The sequence below is a fragment of the Grampus griseus genome, assembly GCF_964374135.1.
Source record: "Grampus griseus genome assembly, chromosome: 11".
NCBI lineage: Eukaryota > Metazoa > Chordata > Mammalia > Artiodactyla > Delphinidae > Grampus > Grampus griseus.
Window position 1 is genome coordinate 88961846 of NC_139005.1, and position 25339 is coordinate 88987184.

Genomic DNA, 25339 nt, shown 5'->3' on the forward strand with positions numbered 1-25339 from the left:
GACTCCTTGGATCAGGCCAGGGTTGGCAATGTCCCCTCACTGTCAAATCCAACAGACTTCTCCCTTCTCATCTTTCTTGACTTTTCTCTGCACTTGGTGCTAAAGACCACTCCCGCTGCCCTTAGCTTTAGAACAACGTCCCAGAATTCTGGAGAACATCTTCCCACCCTCTTGGGCTTTGATCAGGGTAATTGTTTTATGCATCAACCCTCTTGATGCTGGTTACCGTCTGGACACATCTTGTTGCCCCTACTCCCTGGGCAGGGATGGAGATCCTCACTCTCTAGACACGAGAGCTTCCACTCCTGTAACAGAAGTGGTTGGGCTGATTTCTTTGTGTTGGTGCAATGAATGGCTGAGGTTGGTGCTGACAGGTGACAAACTGCTCGGAACCATGGGGCCGAAGGCACTGGGGCTGCTGTCAAGATGCCAGGAGAGAATGAGACATCGGCTCTCTGAGCCTCAGATGTCCACGGCATCAAATGTCAGAGAGCCCACTGTTTAATCAACCCTGTGTTGTAAGGAATCCAAGCAATGCTCATACAAGTTCCCAGGACTCACTCACAGGAACGTTATATTACAAGGAATGGGAGGAGGGAAAGAAATTTGTGCTGGAGTGCGTGTCTGTTTCTGAAACCCCAGAACAGTATCACGCTTTCTCTTAAGGCTTTGCGTGCAGCCAATTAGAGAACTTGGCTTCCCTGCACCTCCCCTGCCCACCTCTGTTGGCCTTGATGCGTCCCCCTTGATGATGGGGCTACATCTTCTCTGGGACTGGTTCGTCCTGGACTTTTCTATTTTTATTTTATATTGGAGTACAGTTGTTTTACAATGTTGTGTTAGTTTCAGGTGTACAGCAGAGTGATTCAGTTGTACATATACGTGTATCCATTCTTTTTCAGATTCTTTTGCCATATAGGTTATTACAGAATACTGAGTAGAGTTCCCTGTGCTATACAGTAGGTCCTTGTCGATTATCTATTTTATATATAGTAATGTGAATATGTTAATCCCAAACTCTTAATTTATCCCTCCCCACTTCCTTTCCACTTTGGTAACCATAAGTTTGTTTCTGATGTCTGTGAGTCTGTTTCTGTTTTGTAAACAAGTTCATTTGTATCATTTTTTAAGATTCCACATGTAAGTGATTATCATATGGTATTTGTCTTTCTCTGGCTTATTTCACTTGGTATGATAATCTCTAGGTCCATGCATGTTGCTGCAAATGGCATAATTTCATTCTTTTTTACGGCTGAGTAATATTCCATTGTATATATGTGCCACATCTTCTTTATCCATTCCTCTGTCCATGGACACTTAGGTTGCTTCTGTGTCTTGGCTATTGTGAATAGTGCTGCTATGAACACTGGGGTGCATGTATCTCGTAAAATTATGGTTATCTCTGGGTATATGCCTGGGAGTGGGATTGCTGGGTCATATGGTAGTTCTATTTTTAGTCTTTTAAGGAACCTCCATACTGTTCTCCATGATGGTTGTACCAATTTATATTCCCACCAACAGTGCAGGAGGGTTCCCTTTTCTCCACACCCTCTCCAGCATTTATTGCTTGTAGACTTTTTGATGCTGGCCCTTCTGACAGCTGTGAGGTGATACCTCATTGTAGTTTTGATTTGCATTTCTCTAATGATTAGGGATGGTGGGCATCGTCCTGGACTTTTCTGCTCACCGAGGATGGCGGGTGGTGGCAGTGGTAATAACACGCAAAGTGCCTGCTTATGTACCTATCAGCTCTGCTAGGCTTGAGGTCAAGGATGAGCCTTGTTCATGGTTACGTTTCTAGCTCTGGCACTGTGTCAGGCACACATCAGGCAAGCAATAAATACGCAGGGAATGAAGGAATCAATTTGCAGTTGTCTTATGTGAGAGAGAGGGTGGTACTGTGAAGAGGGCCCTTTGGAAGCAACAGAGCTGGGTGGCAACTGTAGTTCCGCCACTTAAATACATACGACTTTTGATCAAGTTTATCTTTTGCATTTAAAAAATGATAACGTTTGTGATTAAAAAAGATAATATTTGGGGACTTCCCTGGTGGTCCAGTGGTTAAGACTCTGCACTTCCATTGCAGAGGGCGTGGGTTCGATCCCTGGTTAGGGAACTAAGAGCCCGCATGCCAGCGCAGCACGGCCAAAACAAAACAAACCAACAAAAAACCTGGAAAACATCTGTCAAGCACCTAGCACAACACCAGGTGCATGGAGGGTGTTTGTAAACGTCTCTCTCCCTTCCTCAGGCTGCCTGCACCCTCGTATCCTCCCACGAGGCTCACGAGGTGTAGATGGGGCACAGTTGGGGTGATCCCTATTTGAAGAGAAGGCTGAGATTCCCCCGTACCTTTCTGATTTCAGCTTATTCCTGGAAGTATGTGGGCGCGGTGCAAACAGAACCAGGGAGCAAGCTGGCAGCTGGTGAGAAGCAGCAGGGCTACCTTGGCCACAGATACCAGCAACCAGTGAGCACAGAGAGGTGCGTGTGCACGTGTACATGTGTGTCTGTGGCTCTGAGAAGCTCCCCTGGTCTCCAGCTGCCCCCCACACCCCTTACACTGCCTACCTTCAAGAGTACCAGATAGAATCATGGCTTCCAACCAGAGCAATGGGAAATCATCTGAATTACACTTTTCAGGACTTAGCAACCTACCTCTGGGCAGAGAGGGCGGAGGGGGCAGAGTTAAGCTGTGCTTATCATCTGCTCAGGTAACTGTGGAGGCAGACCTGGGCACAGCCCGTCCCAGGCCTTGCTGCACTCCCCTGCACAGGAGGCCAGGTAATGGGGTTTGCTAAGATTCTATTATAGTTGCCTAGGAAATGAGTTCCCAGCAGACAGGCTTCCAGGAGGTGTGTGTGGACAACAGCAAGGACTTGCAAATGAGGGAGATAAAGCTGCCTAAATGAGGGAGATAAAGCTGCCTACAGGGAGTGGCACCGTAAGACAGACACATCACGGATGCGGGCAGAGAGGGGCAGAGTCATCTTGAGAGCTGGGGGGCCCCCAGGGCCAGCAAAATTGGGTGGTTCCTGAATTGATGGCATTAACACATCCAGAGGGAGAAGCTGTCAGGCAGGGAGGGGCAGGAAGGAAAGAGAAGCTAAGAATGAGCTTTTGGGGCATGTTAATAAAAGAAAAAGCTGTCGTTGACTGCGCCCGGCTCTGTGCCAGGGACTCTACAGGCAGCATCTCATGTCCTTCTCAACATCCTCATTCATTCCTATCTAATTACCCCACTGCCCCTTTGCCGTTAGCAATCACGGCTGAACATCCAGCGGTGCTTTCTATGTGCTGCCCCGGGTCAGCTGTGAGCTGGAGGTTAACTGGAGGGGCCATTAAGAGCTTTGCAGTTCAGAGGGCAGCTCTGGGACAGCCTGCCCAGATGCAGGCCCTACCTGGACACTCACCTGCTCGTACTCTCCAGCAAGTTACATCTTTGTGCCACTGTTTTATCCTCCCTGAGACGGGGATATATTAGGACTTGGGCTGTGGGGTTTTGTACGAATTAAATGGATTATCTCATGTAGAGCTTAAGACAGTTCTTCCACGCATAGAATGCACTTGATAACTACGACCTGTGAGGATGATCATGGCCATCATGATGATGGTAGAGATCAGCCCATCAGGCGTTTGGATCAATAAACAGGTTAAGCACAACAGCAAACAAATGGCTGGAGAGGGTGTGGAGAAAGGGGAACCCCCCCCCATTGTTGGTGGGAATGTAAATTGGTGCAGCCACTATGGAGAACAGTATGGAGGTTCCTCAAAAAACTGAAAATAGAACTACCATACGACCCAGCAATCCCACTCCTGGGCCTATACCCAGAGAAAACCATAATTCAAAAAGAGTCATGTACCACAATGCTCATTGCAGCGCTATTTACAATAGCCAGGACATGGAAGCAACCTAAGTGTCCATAGACAGATGAATGGATAAAGAAGATGTGGCACATATATACAATGGGATATTACTCAGCCATAAAAAGAATGAAATAATGCCATTTGCAGCAACGTGCATGGACTGACTTAGAGATTATCATACTAAGTGAAGTAAGCCAGAGAAAGACAATTACCATATGATATCCCTTATATGTGGAATCTAAAATATGCCACAAATGAACTTATGTACAAAACAGAAACTCACAGACACAGAGAGCAGACTTGTGGTTGCCAAGGGGGCAAGGGGATATGGAGGGAGGGAGTGGGAGTTTGGGGTTAGAAGATGCAAATTATTATATACAGGATGGATAAACAACAAGGTCCTACTGTATAGCGCAGGGAACTATATTCAATATCCTGTGATAAACCAAAATGGAAAAAAATATAAAAATGTAAATATATATGTATAATTGAATCACTTTGCTGTACAGGAGAAATTAACACAACATTGTAAATCAACTATACTTCAATAAAACAAACAAATATTATAAAAACAGTAAGCACAGAACGCCTTTGGATAAGCCAGGATAAGCAAGATGTCTGCTTAGTGATGCTGTGCCTGTGGGCATGTTATTTCACCCAGGCATCCTCATCTGTTAAATGAACTGTAATGAAGTTAAATGACAAAATACATGCGAAAGTGCTTGCAACAGCACTTGGCCTGTAGTACGTGCTCAATAAATGTTAAATGTTGCAGTAGAAACAAAATGACGAATGTACACAAGGGAACGCCACCTGGTAATGTCCTTCATCGAGCAGCCAGTCGGCCTCGCCTGGCGCCACCTGTCCCTGGCCTTGTTCACATTTCTGTCCTTCATTCAACCAGTGTTTACAAAGCCGCCATCATGTGCCAGGGGACACGTGATGGGGGAGGGCGGTTAGCTGTCATCCTGCAGAGAACACAATAAAACTGGAATCTGTCACTCCTGTACACTCTCAGGATATAGTCTCAACCAACGTGGCACGTTTGTCCCCTCAAAAGCGAGGCAACATTTGCAAAGCAACGCACAGAGGTTTAAAGCTTCAAGCACTGAACAAAGATGAGGATTCTGCTGGGTTAGAGAAAGAGGCGAGAAACCTGCCCCAGTCTCGTGGATGTGGGACGTCCCAGCAGACAGAGCTGTCTAGGCCTCTACCATTCTGGAACATTCCTTGAACATGCCAAGATATTTCATGCCTTTATACCTATTAGTCCTTAAAGCCTGAACTGAGCTATCACCTATTTTCGAGGCCTTCCCAGCCCACCCACGCTGGGTCGTCATCTTGTGAGTCTGAGCTCCCGTATCTTTTATCTCTGTACCTGTATTGATAATGACAAGAGCAACAGCAGGGCGTGCAGCTGGAGTGCCCCCTAGAATGTAACCCCATGAGGGCAGGAGCTCGGGCTGTGCTGTGCACCGTGAAAGCCCCAGTGCCTAGAACACAGCCTGGTCATGGCAGATGCACAGTGTATATCTGTGGAATGTAGAACATACCAGGCATGTGCTAGGTGCTTTCCAGTACTATTCCATTTAACCTTCCCAGAACCTTAAGAGTGAAGAAAGAATAGGATCCTCACTTCATAGGTGCAGAGTTTGAGGGTTAAGTACCTTTCCCAAGGTCCAGTAAAGGCTGAGTGAGGAGCGCTCAGTGTTAAGATGCAGGTCGAGCGAATCCAGAGACAGCACTGTCACAATGCAGCACACTGTCTGGCACATAGTAGGTGCTCACCCAATAGTTTTTGGAGTGAATGAGCACGAGTATATAGTTTCTCATTTCATTAAAAAAAAAAAAAAAAGATGGTTACATGAAGTTACCAGGCTGTACTGAAGGCGGCAGTTCGCAACAGTGGGGGTATGGGCGGGGGCCTGGCAAAGACGTTCAGTTCTGAGCGTCAAAGCACAGAAAATTAACTTCTGTTGAACACCTACTGGACCCCCGCAAGAAGCTATTACTAGCCCCTTTACTAACTGAGGAAGCAGAGGACTGGGGAGACGAAATAAGCAACCCCGAGTCACATCCTTGACAAGCACGGTAGGACCTGCAGGCAAAGGCCGGTCTGCCTGACTTCTGCCACGCCTGCTGAATTTCACTTGACATTTCTGAAATCAGGAGTGAACGCTGCACATCTCCACCCTCATTTTTTTTTTTTTTTTTCTTTTTCAGTACGCGGGCCTCTCACTGTTGTGGCCTCTCCCGCTGCGGAACACAGGCTCCGGACGCGTAGGCTCAGCGGCCATGGCTCACGGGCCCAGCTGCTCCGCGGCATGTGGGATCTTCCCGGACCGGGGCACGAACTCATGTCCCCTGCATCGGCAGGTGGACTCCCAACCACTGCGCCACCAGGGAAGCCCTCCACCCTCATTTCTTAGAAGACACAGGTGAAGGGGTGGGAGTGATATTTTAGTGAAACTCTGCAGCTATGCCCATGCATGTAACCGATTTCATTATTTTCCAGTTGATCTGTTTGTTTTTGCTATGATAATACCTGGTTGCTAAGCAACTGCTCAGGGAGCTATGATGCTGAACCTTTTTTGGTAACCTAGTAGGCTCCCCAAAAGGGGTGATATGGGTGTGTTTGGGGGTCTAATCAAAGGGCTGCCAACCAGCCTGCTCCGGTATCCTGAGTTTTGAGAGGGATCTAGCCCCTTCCGTTAATGAGCAGGCTATTGTAGAGGGGTGGCCACCTTCCTCCTCTGGCACTAAGATTTAACCTCTCCGGGGCCTCTGTTTGGTCACCTGTAATAACACTTACCTTACACAGAAGAAATTTTTCCTTAAGCTAATGGCAAGTCAGTATGGTTATCTTCACATGAAAAGGACAGTGCACGCTTACTTGGGACTTCTGATAGAATCGTATTCCTTACCAGTTCTCAAAATTCTAGTTCCTAGAAATGATCAAGGTCAGAGGTCATACCGACAAGGGATTAATCTCCAAAATTTACAAACAGCTCATGCAGCTCTGTATCAAAAAAACAAACAACCCAATCAAAAAATGGGCAGAAGATCTAAATAGACATTTCTCCAAAGAAGATATACAGATGGCCAAAAAGCACATAAGAAGATGCTTAACATCACCAATTATCAGAGAAATGCAAATCAAAACTACAATGAGTTAGCACCTCATAACGGTCAGAATGGCCATCATCAAAAAGTCTACAAACAATAAATGCTGGAGACGGTGTGGAGAAGGGAACCCTCTTGCACTGTTGGTGGGAATGTAAGCCACTATGGAGAACAGGATGGAGGTTCCTTAAAAAACTAAAAATAGAACTACCACATGATCTGGCAGTCCCACTCCTGGGCGGGGCATATATCTGGAGAAAACCATAGTCCGAAAGGATACATGCACCTCAGTTTTCACTGCAGCACTATTTACAATAGTCAAGACATGGAAGCAACCTAAATGTCCATCGACAGGAATGGATAAAGATGTGGTACATGTATATAATGGAATATTAGTCAGTCATAAAAAAGAATGAAATAATGCCATTTGCAGCAACATGCATGGACCTAGAGATGATCATACTACATGAAATAAGCTATGACAAATACCATTTAAGCTAAGACAAATACCATATGTTATCACTTATATGTGGAATCTAATGAAAAAAAGAGATACAAATGAACTTATTTACAAAAGAGAAGCAGACTTACAGACATCAAAAACAAACTTATGGTTACCAAAGGGGAAAGGTGGGGGAGGGAGGATAAATCAGGAGCTTGGGATGAACACACACACTACTATGACCAACAGGGACCTACTGTATAGCACTGGCAACTCTACCCAATATTCTGTGATAACCTATATGAGACAAGAATCTAAAAAAGAATGAATATATGTATATGTATAACTGAATCACTTTGCTGTACACCAGAAAGTAACACAACATTATAAATCAACTATACTCCAATAAAATTTTTTAAAAAAAGGTCAGAGGTCACAAACTGGTGGTCTGTGGGGATGAGAAGGTTCTATTCATCCTGAAGACATGTTTGGTCTGACTCAACAGTGTTTACATTTTTTAAAAAATTAGTTGTCAACACTAAAAATTAAAACATGAAAATACAGATTTCTAGCTCCTCTTGAAAAATATAAAGAAACAGGTTGAAAAAACCAGAATTGTTGGAAGTCACACAGTTTTTTACGGCACAGAGTGCGAGCTGGAACCAGGGTCGCAGCAGGTGCCTGTCCACCATGACACTCAGAGTCAATGCCATGATATCCTGCTTAGTCCGGGAAGGACGTGGGTACAGCAGACCAAGAGGGGCCAGCACGAGACACAGGCCAAAGCAGGCAGGACTTGCAGGTACAGGCTTTTGAAAAGGAAGCCTCAGGTGACAACATTTGAAAGAGGTTCCCTGTCTTGCTTCCAAAGCCCAGCCACCTTTGCAGACAGTTACTGATTTCAGCTGCAGAATCTCTCTCTGGTCCATCTACCTGTCTCTGCAGCTACTTCTGATCCCTTTGCTAGGCCTCCAACATCTCTCACCAGAATGAATGCAAGAGTCCCCTAACTTATCTCCTCTGGCCCTACTGACTGTGATCCTTCCCTGAGGCAACAAGAGTGATCCTCCTTAAATGCACACCTAATCATGCCATTCTCTCAGGGATCTTCCATTACCCACCCCCCCACCCCCTGCCGCATAAAGCCCAAACTCCTTAGAGTATTTTATGAGAAGTCCTGAGGGACCCACCCTGGCTTACACTTCTGGCCACATCATCTCTTGCTGTTCTCCCCATCAGGGCTCTGGCCACCTGCCTCTCCAGAATGGCTCTCTCTCTCTACCTGGAACATCGTCCCCTCTCCTGGCAAACTCCAGCTCAGCCTCAGGCCTCCATTTAGATCTAACCTCTTCAGGACATCTTTTCCTATACTGCCTCCCCCCCAGATGAGGCTGAAAACCCTGGGAGAGGACACACCCATCACAGTACCTAAGGAGTCTGCGTCTTTGCTCAACTGTCATGCCTGTTGGTCTAAACCTCTGGGATTCACAGATCCTATCTGTGTAGTTCACAGATAGGGGGGCCCCTAAGGCGCCTCGTAAATGGTTACTCACTAAACGAATGGACACTATGGATGGAGAAGAAAGAATCCGGAAAGTCCCACTATCTTTTCACTCTAGACGGAAGTCGCTTTGCTTCTCTGGTCTGTTCTCACGTGTGCAGTAAAAAAACACTGGACAAGATCAGTTATTCTCAACTCAGGGTCTCTGGACTCCCATAGGGCCTGTGAAGAAAGGAATGGGGTTTCAGGGGCAATCTGCAATATTTCCAAATGCGTGAGGGGAACCACATACCTTCTGGTGAGGAGGTGGCTAAAGGCCAACTCAAACTTCAGGTGACTGTGTAGTAAGGAAATGTTAATTAATGGGCAATACCAGTTATCTCACATTGGGTAAGGTCATGATTAGCAGTTACTGACGTCTTTGATCAACAAACATAGGAAGACGACATAAAACGCAGTCTGTTCACGTGTAATGTTTTTCAAATCACGAGGCCCACGAGACAAAATTATATAGTCTTTGGATGGGGGAGCAGAGACCACAGACTTTTAAGATGGGGCCAGTTCACCTTCAACTAGCTGGAAGGAAGTCTCTGCGGGTGCTCCCGCAGAAGAGTCCCAGAAGGTGGGCTGTGGTCCAATAGCGAAGCCTCTCTCTTGCTGGGGGAAGGCAGCCCTCACCCCTACCGTCTGTTCCCTTGAAAGCCCCGCCCGACACACCCAAAGCCTGTCATCACCCTGCAAGCTGCAGAGGTTTCACAATTCACAGGAATCAGGGGCTGAAAGTGCTGTCTGGCCACACGGGGGCGCCCTCACTCCACACACTGGTATCCCAAGGCCCAGCTGGAGCTGGAAGACAGCTCGATTCCTGGCGTCCCTGCAGGGTCAGGAGTTAGGGTTCACAGAGCTCCCTACCACAGCCAATGCTTTTTGGGAAGACACCTCTCATCCTCCCTGACTGAGGGTTATGTTGACTCGGGGTCACTCACCTGTTGTTGTTGTTGTTTTTAAACATCTTTATTGTAGTCTAATTGCTTTACAATGGTGTGTTAGTTTCTGCTTTACAACAAAGTGAAGCAGCTGTACGTATACATATATCCCCATATCCCCTCCCTCTTGCGTCTCCCTCCCACCCTCCCTATCCCACCCCTCTAGGTGGTCACAAATCACCGAGCTGATCTCCCTGTGCTATGCGGCTGCTTCCCACTAGCTATCTATTTTACGTTTGGTAGTGTATATATGTCCATGCCACTCTCTCACTTTGTCCCAGCTTACCCTTGCGCCTCCCCATGTCCTCAAGTCCATTCTCTAACGTCTGCGTCTTCATTCCTGTCCTGCCCCTAGGTTCATAAGAATCGTTTTTGTTTTTGTTTTTTTAGATTCCATATATATGCGTTAGCATACGGTATTTGTTTTTCTCTTTCTGACTTACTTTGTATGATAGACTCTAGGTCCATCCACCTCACTACAAATAACTCAATTTCGTTTCTTTTTAGGGCTAATATTCCATTGTATATATGAGCCACATCTTTATCCATTCATCTGTCAGTGGACACTTAGTTTGCTTCCGTGTCCTGGCTACTGTAAATACAGCTGCAAGGAACATTGTGGTGCATGACTCTTTGCATTACGGTTTTCTCATCACCTGTTGTTCTTAATAAAGACAGTCTGGAAGGGACTCCACCTGCTCAGAGGGGAGAGATTGATGCTATGGCATCCCAAGATAACCCTGGAAGGAAACCTGACTCAGACAGTGGACAGAGAACAGTCTGCCTTCCCTTGACCTAGAGAGCAGGGCAGGGGGGGAGCTCGTACCACATCCATGCTCTGGCTTTAGTACCAAAGGTTTGAAGACTCTTGTGGGAGCTCTTTTGAGAGTGAGACAGACAGAGACAGGCACGCGCATGCGCGCGCGCGCGCACGCACACACACACACACACACACACACACACACACACACACACACACACACACACACACACACACACACACACACACACACACACACACACACACACACGGAGGGAAGTGGGGGAGGGCAAGAGACCAGGAGAGAGAGAATTCAGACCCTGCTCTGTTTGGGACAGTCATAGACCCCAGAGCAGCCAGACAAGTATGAAGCAGGGCAGGCTGCAGACCTGGGGTCCCACAGATACTGGTTCAAATCCCGGAGCCGCCTAGGTGCACCTGAGCAGGTTACTTTGCTTCTCTGAGCCTCACCGTTCACCACAATAAAAGGGAGGGGGTAACCATGCCTGCCTTTTGGGCTTGAAGCGTGGCTCCAGCAGGACAATTAACATATGCAAACCACCCCTCATGGTACCTGGATCGGGAAGGTACTCACTTGGCAGCAGAGATAACTCATGTTGACAAACGACAGTGCTAAAGGATTAAAACGAATTTTGACCATTTACATCTTGTGACTTTAGTTTGCTCACGTGGGGACTTCTGGCCTACGTGAATTCCATAGTCCCTTCCAGTTCAGATGGTCTGTTATTCCATAATAAACGCAACAAGCTGAGAGCTCTCCCCAGCTGCTGGACGCCTGCCTGCCCCCCCCCCCCATGGGGAGAGCTGGATGCAGTCAGAGAGTCAGGCCGGCTGACCCCAGCTCCCACTTTAGTGTGAGCTCCCCATCTCGCTCCCGGTCTCCCGCTGGGAACATAAAGAATGATAATAGTACCCGTGGCAGGGACTCCGCAAGGGGAGGAAATGAAATCCCACTTGCCATGCGTTCAGAACAGTGCCTGACACTCAGCGAGCGCTTCACTAAATGTTCGCCATCACCACCGCTTTGATTTGTTTTCCAGAAAAGGCAGTGATCTTTCTAGAATGTTTAGATGAAGGCTGTCTGATCCAAAATTGCAAGAGGAATGATATGTTTTCATAAAAGCTATAGGAAGAGCATTAGACTGGGAGACAGGAGATGCTTCCTGGACCAAGCTCTGCCATAAACATTTCATGAGGCCACCTGGGGTTCTAGTCTGATCATCGTAAAAATACAGACACTTGTAGCCTAACTGCCCCTCCAAACCCGGCAGTCAGGGGCCATTTATCTATGGGTGGACTTGGGCAGGTGCTCTCCCCTTCTGGGTCTTGGCTGACCCATTGACAGAGGGAACACTGGACTAGACGACGATCCTAAGGGGGGTTTTGGCCCCAGCACTGCCCGCGCCTGAGCCCCACGGGTCCTCACCTGAGGTACTCATAGAGTCCGTACATGGGCAGGAAGTCGATGTCGGACAGGAACATGTAGGGCGTGCCCACGTGCTTCATGGCCACGTTGCGCAGCAGGTTCACGGGGTAGAACTGGCCCTCCTTGTACACGATGTGGTAGGCCACGTTGTGGCGGCCCATGAGCACCTCCGAGCCCTGTGCGTAGCGGAGGAACTGCTGGGCCTCGGCGTCCGACAGGTAGAGGGCCAGGCTGATGGGCCCCTCCCAGTGCTTGCAGATGGCCTCGAGCATCTGGAGCCTGCAAGAGACGGGACACCTGACCCATCCGCGCATGCGCGGGCCTCATCTGCATCTACAGGTGTCATCTGCGTATCCGCGCGCATCGTCCTGTCCGCTAGCCTGGGGCTGGGGAACTCCATCTCCATCCACAGTTGGTCAGTCAGCTCCAAATCCAAACCCCTGCTCTAAATGTTAATCACTGTGTGATGGAGGCCAATAACCAAACCTCAGTTCCTTTATCTGTAAAATGGGCACAATACCACTCACCTTTTTGTGTCTAGTGTTTGAATGCTTCCACCCAGAGGGGTGATATGGAGAGAGTCACATCCCACTATACTAAGCTTTTTCTTTTCAGACTCCTCTTTTCAACAGTGGGTGGGAAAAAATACAGTAAATGATGTAAAGATCCCTTTCCAGCTTAAAACTCCTATACCTTTCCTTCTCCCTCAGCAAAGGTGTACAGCAGCCCTCCCACTCTCCTGAAGCAGGGACCAGCCATAGGAGATTTAGCCAAACTGAGTTACAAGGAGCATTAAAACAACCAGTAAAAACAAGAGTAATAATAACCACAATCACTGACTCATTACTATGCACCAGACAGTTCCCAGAATTCTCCCCCAAGCCCTGTGCCCCATCTGTCATTTCCCCCATTTTCCTGATGAAGGAATTGAGGCTCTAGATGTCCAGTCAGCTTTGGTTCTTGGACTTGCACCAAATGTGTGTGGCTAGCTTTCTGGATAGGACTTTGAAGACAGTGAGAAGATAATACTCTTGGGTGTCTGGCAAAGGCAAGAAAAAAAAACATATGAATGTTGGGGACAAAAGTGAGCCTGGGGTGACGGCGTCTTCATTTTTCAGAGCGCTTATTGCTCCAGGGCACCAGGCAATTTTGCAAGCCTACCCGAGAGGCGCTGAGCCAGAGAGAGTGAGGGTGGGGTGGGAACAGAGCCCAGAGAAAAAAACGAAAGATGCTCCCAACCAAGAGCGTTCTGCAAAAATGTCTGAGGAGAAATCTATAAAAATGTCCCCTCCCCCCACCGCCCAGAAGCATTAGACGTGCCTGGTACATAAAATCTATGGTTAAGAAACAGCAAAAGCCTGTTTCAATTTTCCCTACCCAGCAAGAGGTGCATAATCAAGTAGGCTCCTGGTCAGAATGGCCACTTCATTCGGACAATTGCCAGGAAATAGATTCCATGCATTTCCATGCTTCCAAACAAAAGAAAATGCGCACACCTATCTTGTGTCAATGGCTTTCCTGATGGGCTTTCAGTTTCCTCTCAGTTAATTCTGTGAACTGGTATTTCCTGGATTTGCTTCCTCTTTCACTAAGGAGGATTAAGATATTCATCAGGGTACAATGCCCCCCATTTCTCATACTTTATAGCACTTGTTAATCAAACTGACCCCGGCCAGTTTTGAAAGAGGCACTGCATTCTCCACAATGCCTGATTTCACTGAAATCTGTGTTCGGCCTCTGCTACAAGGGCCCTGGTTTCTGCTGGGCTCTTGAGAATCTGGGAGTTTGAATTACCCCACCTGCACCTCAGTTGCACTGTCTGCAAAATGGGAGGACTCTGCACTTGGATGGGAGCGATGTTTGTACCAATCCTTGAAGATTTGGGGAGTACAGGGCAAGGGTAATTTCTACTATGTGGACGTCAGCGTTAAAGGGAGTGGATGCGGGAGGCACGTCTGACCGAGTGTGAAGAGAGACCAGCTTCTGCTGTGGATTCTCCCCCTGACCTGGGGTTTTGGACTCTGTGTCCGAGTTTTCCGAGCAGGGAGCAAGCCCTGCCTGGTCCAGCCCCATCTTCCCACCTCTGACAAGTTTAGAGTGAAAACAGAGACACAAAATACTTAGGGTTCTCAGGAGAAAGGGGCTGCTGGTGTGACAAACATCATATCCATGCAGACTCTACAGGAAATGGTGCCAGATGTTCCAAAGAAACTCACTGAGTGAAAACGAATCATGGCGCCATCGCTTCTGTCTCTCTGCCACTAGCTCCAGTCTCTCTTTTCCCTTAAAACCAAGCTCTCTGCCAGGACCCGAACAACAGTCAAACAGACAAACTGAGCGAGGTTCATCGTAATGATGATGATACATCAAGTGTGATCACGATACAATAAGTCTCTACCATGTATCTGTTGCTCACAGCGTGCCAACACATTTTGGCTGTTGTCCAAAATGTAAATGTAAATTTGTAACGTTTACAGTAATACTATAAACATAGTGGAGATTCTCAATCACTGTTTTACAGGTGAGGAAGCTCCAGGAGGTGAAATGACTTCTTTCAAGTCACACAGCTACAAAGTGGAGGGGCTGGATTCGCACCCAGGTCTGACCCCAGTGCCAGGGATCCAGACCACTGCTCAACACGAACTGGCTTTTGGCTGAGAAAGAGGTCCCCAGATATCTTCCCATCACCTGTTTCCCCAAACAGGAATGTGTTCCGACCTTGGTGTCAGCTTCCCTCTAGTCCTTCCTCCTTCTCCTTGGTCTCTCTTGGAGTCCAAGATCCCCCAGTCTCTCCATCCTTCTCCTGGTTGTTTCTCTCCACACCTATTCCCTAAGGTCTGTCCCTGTGCAGTTCCTGTTGAGTTTTGCGCCGAGTCTATCTTTGGTGTCTTAACGTAGGAAGACAAAGGCTCTGGCACAGCAAGGACCTGGGCCCACGGAGAGTGTTTCAAGAGACAAAGATTAATTCAAAAAATGGGTAATTCCTACCCGTTTGGAAAGAATCTTTGAGATTTTTAGTCTGATTATAACATTGTTATGATGAAAGGCCTCAGCCTCAGAGAGGAGCACGACCTGCTGAAGAGGACACCGTGTACGAGAGGAACGGCTGACGCGAGGACCCCCTGTCCCATGCTCTCTCCCCTCCCCCACAGAGCCCGCCATCGCTTCATGCCGGGAAGAGGACGGCAAAGGCTCAGGAACGGCCAGAGATATTGTCTGCAAGACCTAGAAAGCAGCAGGGTTTCCCCCAGGGAGGCCTACTGAGACAGGAAGCCCCAGACAGTCTGTGTAGGTGAAAGGGAGCAGGCAGGGAGATGGCTGATTCTAAACCTAAAAGACCAGGGTTGGAAGGAATTCTAGAATGTCAGTTGGCCAAACAGCCTGGGCAGGTGGCCACTCAGTCTCTGCTGGAATGGGGAACCCACTCCCTACAAGGCAGACAACTCCAATCTGGTACACAGGGCAAGGCAGGCTGCAGGGTACAGAGGGCAACTGTGGGTTCTGGGCTCAGGCAGAACTGGGTTTGAACTCTGACCTGTGTCAGTATCTCTGGGCAAGTGACAATAGTTCTTTGAGCTTCCACTTCCACATATGCATAGAGGGGATAATAATACCTTTGTCGACGACAAAATGGCTACAAATTCCTCTCCCGCTATCCATGTACACCTTTTGGTAATACCCTCTGCCACACTGATTCTGGGTTGGCCATGGGACATGCTTTGGGCCATGGGGCATTGGCAACATGACACAGGCAGGGGCGCTGAAAAGGGCTTGTGTGGTGGGGCTTGCCCGGAGCTGCTCTCGGAACCTTGCGAGCGCCGCTGTGTGAACAGCCTGCTTACTCATGACTCTCAAGTGTCTGTCACAGGGCTGGATGTGCAGCAGCACTCGTACATGACAGCTGTGATTTCCTCCTCACGTTCAACTCCTCCCTTTGGAACACGTGGTCCTCCAGCAAATATCCTGTGAGTATGTGCAATGTGCAGGCATTGTCCCCAGAATGAACGAGAAAGACAAGGTTCCTGCACTTCTGGAGAGAAGAAATAAACCAAGGTAAGTTCAGAGTGAACTGAGTGTCAGAGGGGCAACAGAACAGGAAACAGGATAAAGAGGGACGGTGAGGGCAGGCCTGCAGGAGAGGTCAGTGTGAGCCCCGGATAACGAGAAGGACTGGCCTTGAGAAAGCCTGGGTGGAAAGCTTTCCAAGAAGAGGGAAGAGCCCTTGGGATACAGAGCTTAGCACGCTCAAGAAAGAAGAAACAGGACCAGTGTGGATGGCACATAGGCAAGTGCGGGGCAGAAGGAGAGGCTTTGGGGGCTGGGCAGGTGCCGGGTCATATGGGGCCTTCAAGGTCACGGTGGACAGCTCTAATACTGTTCTCAAGGCACTGAGAAAGCAAGATTGACCAGATTAAGATCACCCTGGCTGTTGCGTGGGGAAAGGAGTAACTTTCACTCTCTAGAACGATGCTTTCCCAGCTTCAGCTGGCTCAGGATCACCTGGGAGGCTTATTACAACCCAGATCCCTGGGACCCACTGTAGAGATTCCTGTTCGGCAGGCCTGGGATGGGGTCCGTGCATCTGTGTTCTAACAAACTCCCAGAAGATGCTGTGCTGCCGGCGGAGGGATGGGACCTACAGGATGGGACCCCAGCTCACGTTCCCTTTCCCCTGCTTGCAGAAAACAGAGAGAAGGCCCGTCAGCCACACGATTCCCTGGAACTGTAGCTGGTACTTCAAGGACTTCATCCAAGGAGCAGGAAACCGAGCAAGCGTCTCCCGGCCAGGTGGCCGGGATGCTGCGATCAGGATGCCTCCTAGCCAGCCCGCTTTGTCCTTTCAACCATTCTCGTCCGCTGCTGGGATGGGAGGGAAGCTTCCTGAGCGAGCGCCTGTGTGAGGAGCAGCCCTCCCAGCTCCACAGCTGCAGCAGGCAACGTTCATTCTTTCTGAACGGAATTCTACAGGGAGCTGGGCACGGGAGCCTGCACGCTGCCTCCCCTAATTCGTTGTGGCACTCACGTAGGGCCTACTTCTGACTCAAAGGTTTACAAACACACCCGAAATGTTTCTTCAATTAAAAATCAATCCAGCAGGCACCAGTCAGCCTGCAGCATCATAATTGGATATGTGGGATGGCGGCGTGGAAGGAGGAAGTTCTGCCGCCTTCATCCACCTGTGCGGCTGCTTTAGAATTTTTGATTATGTCCCGCTAAGTGTCTCTTGCTAGGGTGTGGAATTCCTTGGGTTCTCTGAGGTATTGTCTGGATGGCACTACTTGTCACAGCGTGTCAGGGGATCGCACGCCTGCCATGCTGGGGGATGTGTGTGCTCTGAAGGGAAGGCGTCTGAGGTTAGTGTTTGCAGCAGATGTGAGAGGTGCCGGGGCTTTCTTTTAAGCCGGCTGGGAGGGGAGGTCCTGCCGGGTTTCCTGCAGCCCAGGCTGGATGCTTCGGGCTGGCCACAGAAAGAGGGGCTCTGTCCTGTCTGTATTCTTTTGTTAATAACAAGCGTATACATAAGGATGGATTTGAGTTGTTAATAATTAAAAATGTTTGTCTTCTAATTGTTTGTAAATTCCGGGTAGCAAATGCCATAACCAGCATAAAGGTGAAAAACATTAAGGAACGTGTGCTAACATTCGTGGCCCACTTGCTAATCACTGGGCACTTTGCAGCGTCTTACTTTATAAAACCCAGACAGCAATCTGTGAACCTGACGATATTACTGCCACTTCATAGGTAAGTAGAGTGAGGCTCAAACAGCCTGAATAACTTGCCCAAATTCACACGGTTAGGAAGTGGTACAACTCGACTTCGAACCCAAGTCTTCCTCTCTTTTTTTCCCCCCTACATCACGTTCTCTCTCCTAAATACCTACCATGTGCAGATGCTGTGGTCAGAGAACACAGACCTAGCAAGTACTGACTGAATGTAAATATGTCCCAGGGCTTTCCCAGAGATTCTCACATCTTCACCTGAGTTTGCAGGTGACCACTGGCTACTGATCTTGATGAAGAATATCTTGGTGACAAGCTGAATGTACGAATAGCAGTCGTGAACGTGACCAAGGAAAACCAGGATGCTCTGATGGGAACCTGGGATCACCTGGAACTCGCTCACCTGGCCAGATCATAGTATCTGGACTTCAGGTGCCTCGTCTGAGGCGACTGAGATACATTTATGCCGCCTGGAGAACAGAAGACCCATCTAGACCATCATGCAGCATGAATATTAAGGATTAGGTTTTGTTTTCATTTTAAATGGCACAGAGGAGAAGGAAAAATAAACAAGAAGAGCGGCAGTTATGGCGGGTGACTTGCCGTTGTGCTTGGCGGGGAAGGGTGTGCACGCCCGGGCTGATAAGGAAGGGGAGGGGTGACTTGGGACACTGGTCTAGGCCAGTCCCTCATGGAGCCTCACTGGGAGCCTGGCAGGTTTGAGCTGGAAGGGCCGCCCACCTCTCCCGGTTTCCCCAAGCCCTGCCTACCTGGCCGAGATCTTTTGCTCTCCTCACCCTAAGCTCTAACCGTGTGTGCCCCAGAGGGCCTGGCATCCTCTCCATCCTGTGGATATGCTGCCCGCTCTACCTGGGGGCTGGCAGGGGGCTCCTCTCCCTACGAGCCTTCTACTGTCAGTCCACTCAGCCTCCCTCGGGGACATGCGCTCTCTTCCTTTCTCTGCCCCAGCCAGGAAGCGGGCTCCTCCTCGAGCATCCCTCTGTGGTCAGAACCTGTTCCCTGCCTGTGCCCGCCAGACTTCTAAGCTGGCCCCAAGACTCCTGCCCCTGCCCTGGTGTATCACCCTGTAGCACCCCTCCCTTGAGTGCGAGCGGAACCTGGTAATACGATGGGATATTACTCCTGTGACTAACAGACTGGAGAGATTCTCCTGCTGGCTTTGAAGAAGTAAGCTGCTATGCTCAGAGGGCCACACGGCTAAGACCTGAGGGTGGCCCCCAGGAGCTCAGAAGGACCCCACCTAACAGCCAGCAAGGAAACGGGGACCTCGGTCCTGGAGCTGAATCCTGCCAAAGCCTGAATGAGCTTAGACATGCACTCTGACTCTGAGACGAGACTGCAGCCCAGCCAACACCTGGATTTCAGGCCTCGGACCGCAAGCAGAGAACCTGCTAACACATCCAGACTCCTGACCCAGACACTGTCAAAGTAAAAAAAAAAAAAAATGTGTTTCTAAAGCTGCCAAGTCCGTGGTGGTTTACTGCACAATAGAAGACGAATACATGGTCTGAACTCTGAATACACTACATATTCCTTGAAGGCAGGAACAGGGTTACGTAGCCCCAGCCCCACAAGAGGCTGGCACGTGATTCTAATAGATGCTTACATAGTATCTTGAGAAAAGTGAGGCCACGGGAAGGAAAGACCTCTCCTGAGATGACACAGCAGGGCAAGGACCCAGCTGGAGCCAGAAGCTCTGTGCTTGTCCTCCTTATCCCGTTTGGTCTTTGTTACCTGTTACGGTCAGCAAATTCTCTGAGTTTCTGTACAGGTGTCCCGGAGGCTGTGCATCTCCAGGAAACCACTAGCCATGAAGCCATTTAATTCTGTGAGCCGTCATTTGCTAATAAGCAGAGGGACTCACAGAGCAAAAAGGAACCTGCTTCCACAGCCGCTCTCAGCACGCATCATTCCCGGCTGCCTCCGGAGGCAAGGTCGCCCTCACTCTCCCGAACTCCCAGACCGCTTCCTGTCCGTGAGCCTTTTCGTGTCCCAGTGCTGTTCCTGTGTTTGTTCACTCATTCTTCAATCACTCGTGACTAATCACAAGTGACATTTATTGAACACTTACTAAGTGTGCCACGTCCTGTCCTCAGCACTTTACAGGCGTTAACTCATTTAATCCTAACACGACCCCACGGAATCTCATCCACAGGCTGGACAGGCATCTCCAAAGTGGCTCAAAGACAGAAGGAGACCATCAAACTCCCTTCCTAACTGTGGGAGTCGAGGGGGAATGACATGAAGGGAACTAGGGCAAGGGCAGCCACTGTGGACATCAGTAAATCAAAGAGGAAGCTGGTTAGCCGAGGTGCGCGCAAGGCACGTAGGACGGCCAGGTACAGAAACACTGCAGAGCCCTGAAAGGCTTTGAATCCATTCACCTCCTGGCAGCCAGAGAGATGTTTTCAAAAATATAAATTACAGCATAAAACTCTGTGAAATTTCTACAATAGGTTCTCAACCACGTTTAGAGTAAAATCCAAATATTTCATGAGTTTCTAATGTTTATAAACTTAACCTCATGCAACTTTCCCCTCAAGCCCCCTCTCAAGTGATGCTTCAGTCACACTGGTCTTCTATCAGGTGTCTGAATACACAAGGCCCTTCCTACTGCAGGGCCTTTGCACTTGCTCTTTTGTCTGCCTGGAAAACTTTTCTCAGCAACTCACCTACCTAACTCCTTTTCTCATCCTCAAGTCTCTGCAGAAATGTCCTCTCCTTAGAAAGACCTCTCCTGACCATGCCACCGAAAAAAGGTCTCTCCCTTGACATCGATAATATGTGTTTCATCCTTCAAAGCACTTACCACAATTATAATCATTCGACTTAATTATTTACTGTTTTTATACCGCTAGTCCCATTTTCTCAATGCTGGCTGCACATGGCAAACTCAAAACAAGTCAAGGTCTCCACCCCACAAAGATTCTTACTTAACTGGTTTGCAATGGAACCTGACCATGAATTTGTTTTAAAAGTTACTCAGGTGATTCAATTTGTCCCCGGTCAAGGTTGAGAATCAGTGCAACAGACCATACGCCACATGAGGGCAGGAATCACGTCAGTACTTCCTGATAAAGCCTCCAGGAATGATGCTTGCATCAACACGTATATAAGGAAAACAAACAGAACTGCTTTCCAGCAGCAGCTGTGGGTCCAGTCCATGTGATTCCCTATAATACACCCCCCCTTTCCTTGAGGTAATGTGAGTAGAGCTCTATTTTTTTAGAATCAATTCTTCACCCTCACAAACAACCAGCACCATCAGGAGACAGGAGCCCTTGGTTCTCAGTGCTGGAGAGGGGATGAGACATAAGCCCTATCTTATCAGGCTTCAATGTTCTAAGCCTGTGAGGCCACCTCTCCCTTCTCCATTCGACTGGGTGAAGGGCAGCGGCAAGGGGACTGTGTGGAGGGTGCGGGCCCGTCTGCTTACCTGTCCATGGAGAGCTGAGCAACCAGGGTGACGTCCGTGTTGTCTGAAGTGGGCTCATACTCGTAGTGCAAGAAGTACAGGTGGGTTCGGTGGACGGTGAAACGCTCTCGCCGGAACTCATAACACAAGTCGTCCTCATCCAGCTCAGAGAGCTGCTTCTGGAGCTGAAAGGTAGGCAAGAGGGCTTGGAAACGTGAAGAAAATCCCCGAGGGGCCTGCCTGTTGTGCCCTGTCCTCCCCTGAGTTTGTTACCCATCGGACCTTACTGATGGGCCAATCCGAGAAGGACAGGATCCTGTTTTCATTTTCCTCTGCAATTTAATCTGATTTCAAAGAGGTGATGATAAAGGGCAGCTGCCTCGCCCTCTGAGGAATGAGACGCTCTGAGCCAACAGTGACGGTGGTGGCACTGACAAATGCATAAGCAACCACGAAGTCCTTATACAAAACAAAAAACGTTTTCCTTCGTGACCCAGCACAACAATTGCAAATAACGGGGGAACTGTCGTCTGTGAACAGAGTAACGGGAACCAAACGGAGCAGTACCTGTGTGTGATTGGACAGAAAACGCAAACCCAGAAACGAAACAAAACATCTTTTCTTTTCATTTCATCCAAGTTCAATCAGTCTCAGTACCCACTCTTCTTCTCCCTCTCTTCTAAGGCTCTGACATCTTTTACTTTATTAATCTGCTTGTAATTGTTCTTTACTTACCTCTCCTATTCTCCTTCCTACCCAACTAGCGAAAGAGTGAGCTGTCCTGCTAACAGAGAACTAGGAACTTAGCACTTCACATAAGCAGGTGCAGATATACAGGTTTCCAGATCTGCCGATATACAATATCCCTCCCAGGCAGGTGGGACTGACTGTGCTTGCCTTATAGGTGAAAAATTGCAACGAACAAGTAAAAGAACTTCGACAGTTACGGAAATTCAATCAGTGGACGTGCGGTAGCAGAATGAATGGGCCGGGAACAGGGAGGAGAGGACTTTTTCGGGTGATGGGAATGTCTTACGTCATGCTCAGAGTGATGGTTACCTGGGTGTACACATTTGTGAAAATACATGTACACTCAGAACGGGTGGATTTATCATAGGCAAATTGTGTTTCAATAAAACGTATTTAAAGAAAATAATAATTTGCCAAAGGTCACATGGTTGCTTCCAATATTTCTTCTGTTACATGAACCTTGTCCATCACATGATGACATATAGTTGAATATAGATTAAACTTCACATGACTAGAGTTAAGAGCTGAATGCAACACAACATTTTTCCAAAAAGAAGATCTATAAAATCTCTAAACCAACAAGAAAATATATTCACTCACTCCTTTATGACCTATCAGTTAAGACCACTGCTTTGAACTAGGTGATACGCTATGATTATTCTTTTGTCTCCAGTTCCCATGATTTTACTGTTAAGGTCAAATGGATTTTCCTTCTTTATTCTCTACCAGTAGTTCAAAATCATGGTAAATTTTAGTTTGCTTTATATTAAGACCATGCTGATCTTGTAATTTTTGTGTCTGTATTTCTGAAAAAAGACTTTTTTCTTTAATATATATTTTTTTAATAAATTAAAAAAAAAAGACCACTGCCTTGACAGGTTAAGCTCTGATATTATTTCTCAAGATGTGTGCTGACAGCTGACTGCATTAAATGCTCCAGTTTCTTCACTGCCCCCTCCCCCATATCCTTCCCCTTTGTCATGCGACCTTTGGTGCTGCCCACTACAGAGGCAAAGCCGATTTCTTTAATCCTTGAATCTGGGCCGGACCTGTGACTTGCTTTGGCAGACAGAATGGAGGGGAAAGCCCCAATCCTGAGGCTAGGGCTCGAGAGGAAGTGCATGCTTTCTTGGGAAAATGCCTGGCTAGCCTGCTGGGGGAAGAGAGACAGCTGGAGCAGAGTGGAGTCTCCCCAGTTGCCTATCACGTGAGCAAGGCTGGCCGAGGTCAGTAGAGCTGCATCCATAAACACTTCTCACTGCACGCCACTGAGGTTTTAGGGGTTTGGACCACTAGATAACAGGCGGTGTCGTTGGCATTTTGTGTGGGGTACCTTTTCACTGGGTGAGTCTGTCCCACATACCACGGGGCGGTTGGTTTCCAGGGCCCCAGCCCAATAAATGTTCGCAGGATTCTCCAGACGGCTGTGTACAACTCCAAATGCACCCATATGTTCCCAAAGGCCACTCGGGGAACTGGCTGTGATCAAAGTGATCTATGAGACGTTTTCAGCTACCTTTGACATTTTTAACCTTTAGGAAGGATGAGATCAGGGATACCCTTCAGCTTTTCAAGTCCAATTCAATGTCCTTGCCTATTTGAAGATTCCCTCTATGCCAGCAGGGTAACTACTTGATATAAGGCTAGGAGCTGGAACTCTCATTCCACCTAAGATCCTAGGAGCCAGGTGACGCCTTCTGGCCTGCAGGACTAAACCCAGATCCTCACTGACAATTGTATACTCTCCCTCTGACCCATCAATCCCCACATACTCTGCCTTACACCAACGGTCTTCCCTCTGCTCCCCAAACCTGCATTCCCTCCCACGCCTCCGTGACTTGGCCCATCTTCCCTCTCTGCCACACCCTCCCTCACCTCACCCACTCTTCCCCACCTGCGGACTTTCTATTGACCTTCAAGATTCAGCTTTAATGGTACCTTCTCTGTGAAACCTTTATGGGCCCTGCCAGGTAGGGCTACTCCGTTTCTTCTCTGTGCTCTAAGAGCACTGAACCTGTAATTCCACCAAAGCACTTGCTAGTTTGAACTGAAATTGTTTAAGAGCAACTTCCCTGGCGAGACTGTGACACTTCACCACTGTCCCCAGCACCGTGCCCACCGCAGGACAGGTGCTCAATACGCGTGTGCTGTGTGCATGAGAAATACCTGCTGCACACAAGAAGGCTGCGGTCACTGAAGTTAAGGTCTGTCCGTGTCATTGCCCTTTTGTATTCTCTAACGTTATGCATAGAAGCTTGTCATTCTTACGCCCATCATTGGCTCCTATATTTGCAGTTTGAGGGTCTGTGACGGCTGAAAAGGTTGTGTCCAGCAAACAAGCATGTGCTGGGCTCCGTGCAAGGTGCTAGGTGTGCTTGACTTCTTGTCCTTAGAGCCATCCAGTAAGGCATGTGTCAAACCCTCACTTGACAGTGGAGGAAACTGTTTGGAGATCTTGAGATCACCCAGGGAGGTCGAACTTGGGTCTCTGTCCCTGGACCACCAAGCTGCCTCTCCAGAAAAGATACTTGTTTAGCCTCAGGTCAAGAAACAGACACAGGACAGGGGCTGAGGTTACTGCTTCGATCCCAATCCTGTCCGTGAAATCTGGGGAGAGTGCGTGAATCATTTAACCCTTCTGAGCCTCAATTTCCTCACCTGTAAAATGGAGATAATAACAGTAGCTACCTCAGGGGATGGCAGGAGGATTCCAGGAGATGCTGCATATGAAGAGCACAGTGTTTGGAGGGACTCAACAATGTCATCTATTATCGTGGTTGTGATCACAATTAGGAAAGGGAGATTCCTGGGCTCCCGGAGACACCTAGGTGGACGTGTGCTGAAACGTCACCTGAAGGAGATGGCATGGCAAGGGTCTGGAGGGCAGGGGAAGGGGGGCTGGATGAAGCTGGGTCACCTTCTGTTTCATGAGTGTCAGAGAGAGTCCCAATGTCTTTCTCCTTGAACTCAAATATGCCTGGAAGTTGCAGTGTTGTCTGCCAGGAGGAAACGGAACCAACCAACACCCACCTTCCCTTTCTCACCCACCCTGCTGAAGAAAACAAGTAATTACTGCCCCTTAGAGAATAAATGTCTGTCAAGTTCTTTGCAAAATCAGGGCTGTTTGGTGGGTATTTGTTTTGTGTTGTATTTTTAATATGCTGATAAGAGTGCATGGCTTCCAGTCCAGTGAAGAGAGAGAGGGAGCCTGTGAGGATGTGTATGCATGTCTGTGTGTGAGCACGGCCAGACACCTGCGTGTGGAGCAAGGGTCTTTCTTTGATGAGGTTTCGAAAAAGTTTATCCT

General features: G+C 48.3%; 1 protein-coding gene across 3 annotated transcripts in view; it reads right to left on the reverse strand.

The window, feature by feature from the left end:
* Window positions 1-25339, reverse strand: part of LARGE1 (LARGE xylosyl- and glucuronyltransferase 1) — a 590275-nt gene that overhangs the window by 25763 nt on the left and 539173 nt on the right. For all 3 annotated transcript variants that reach the window (XM_082666633.1, XM_082666632.1, XM_082666634.1), the window contains exons 11-12: window positions 21304-21467; window positions 12127-12405 (exon numbers count right to left, since the gene is read on the reverse strand). In XM_082666633.1, coding sequence (XP_082522759.1) covers window positions 12127-12405; window positions 21304-21467 — 443 coding nt within the window. The remainder of the gene's footprint in view (window positions 1-12126; window positions 12406-21303; window positions 21468-25339) is intronic.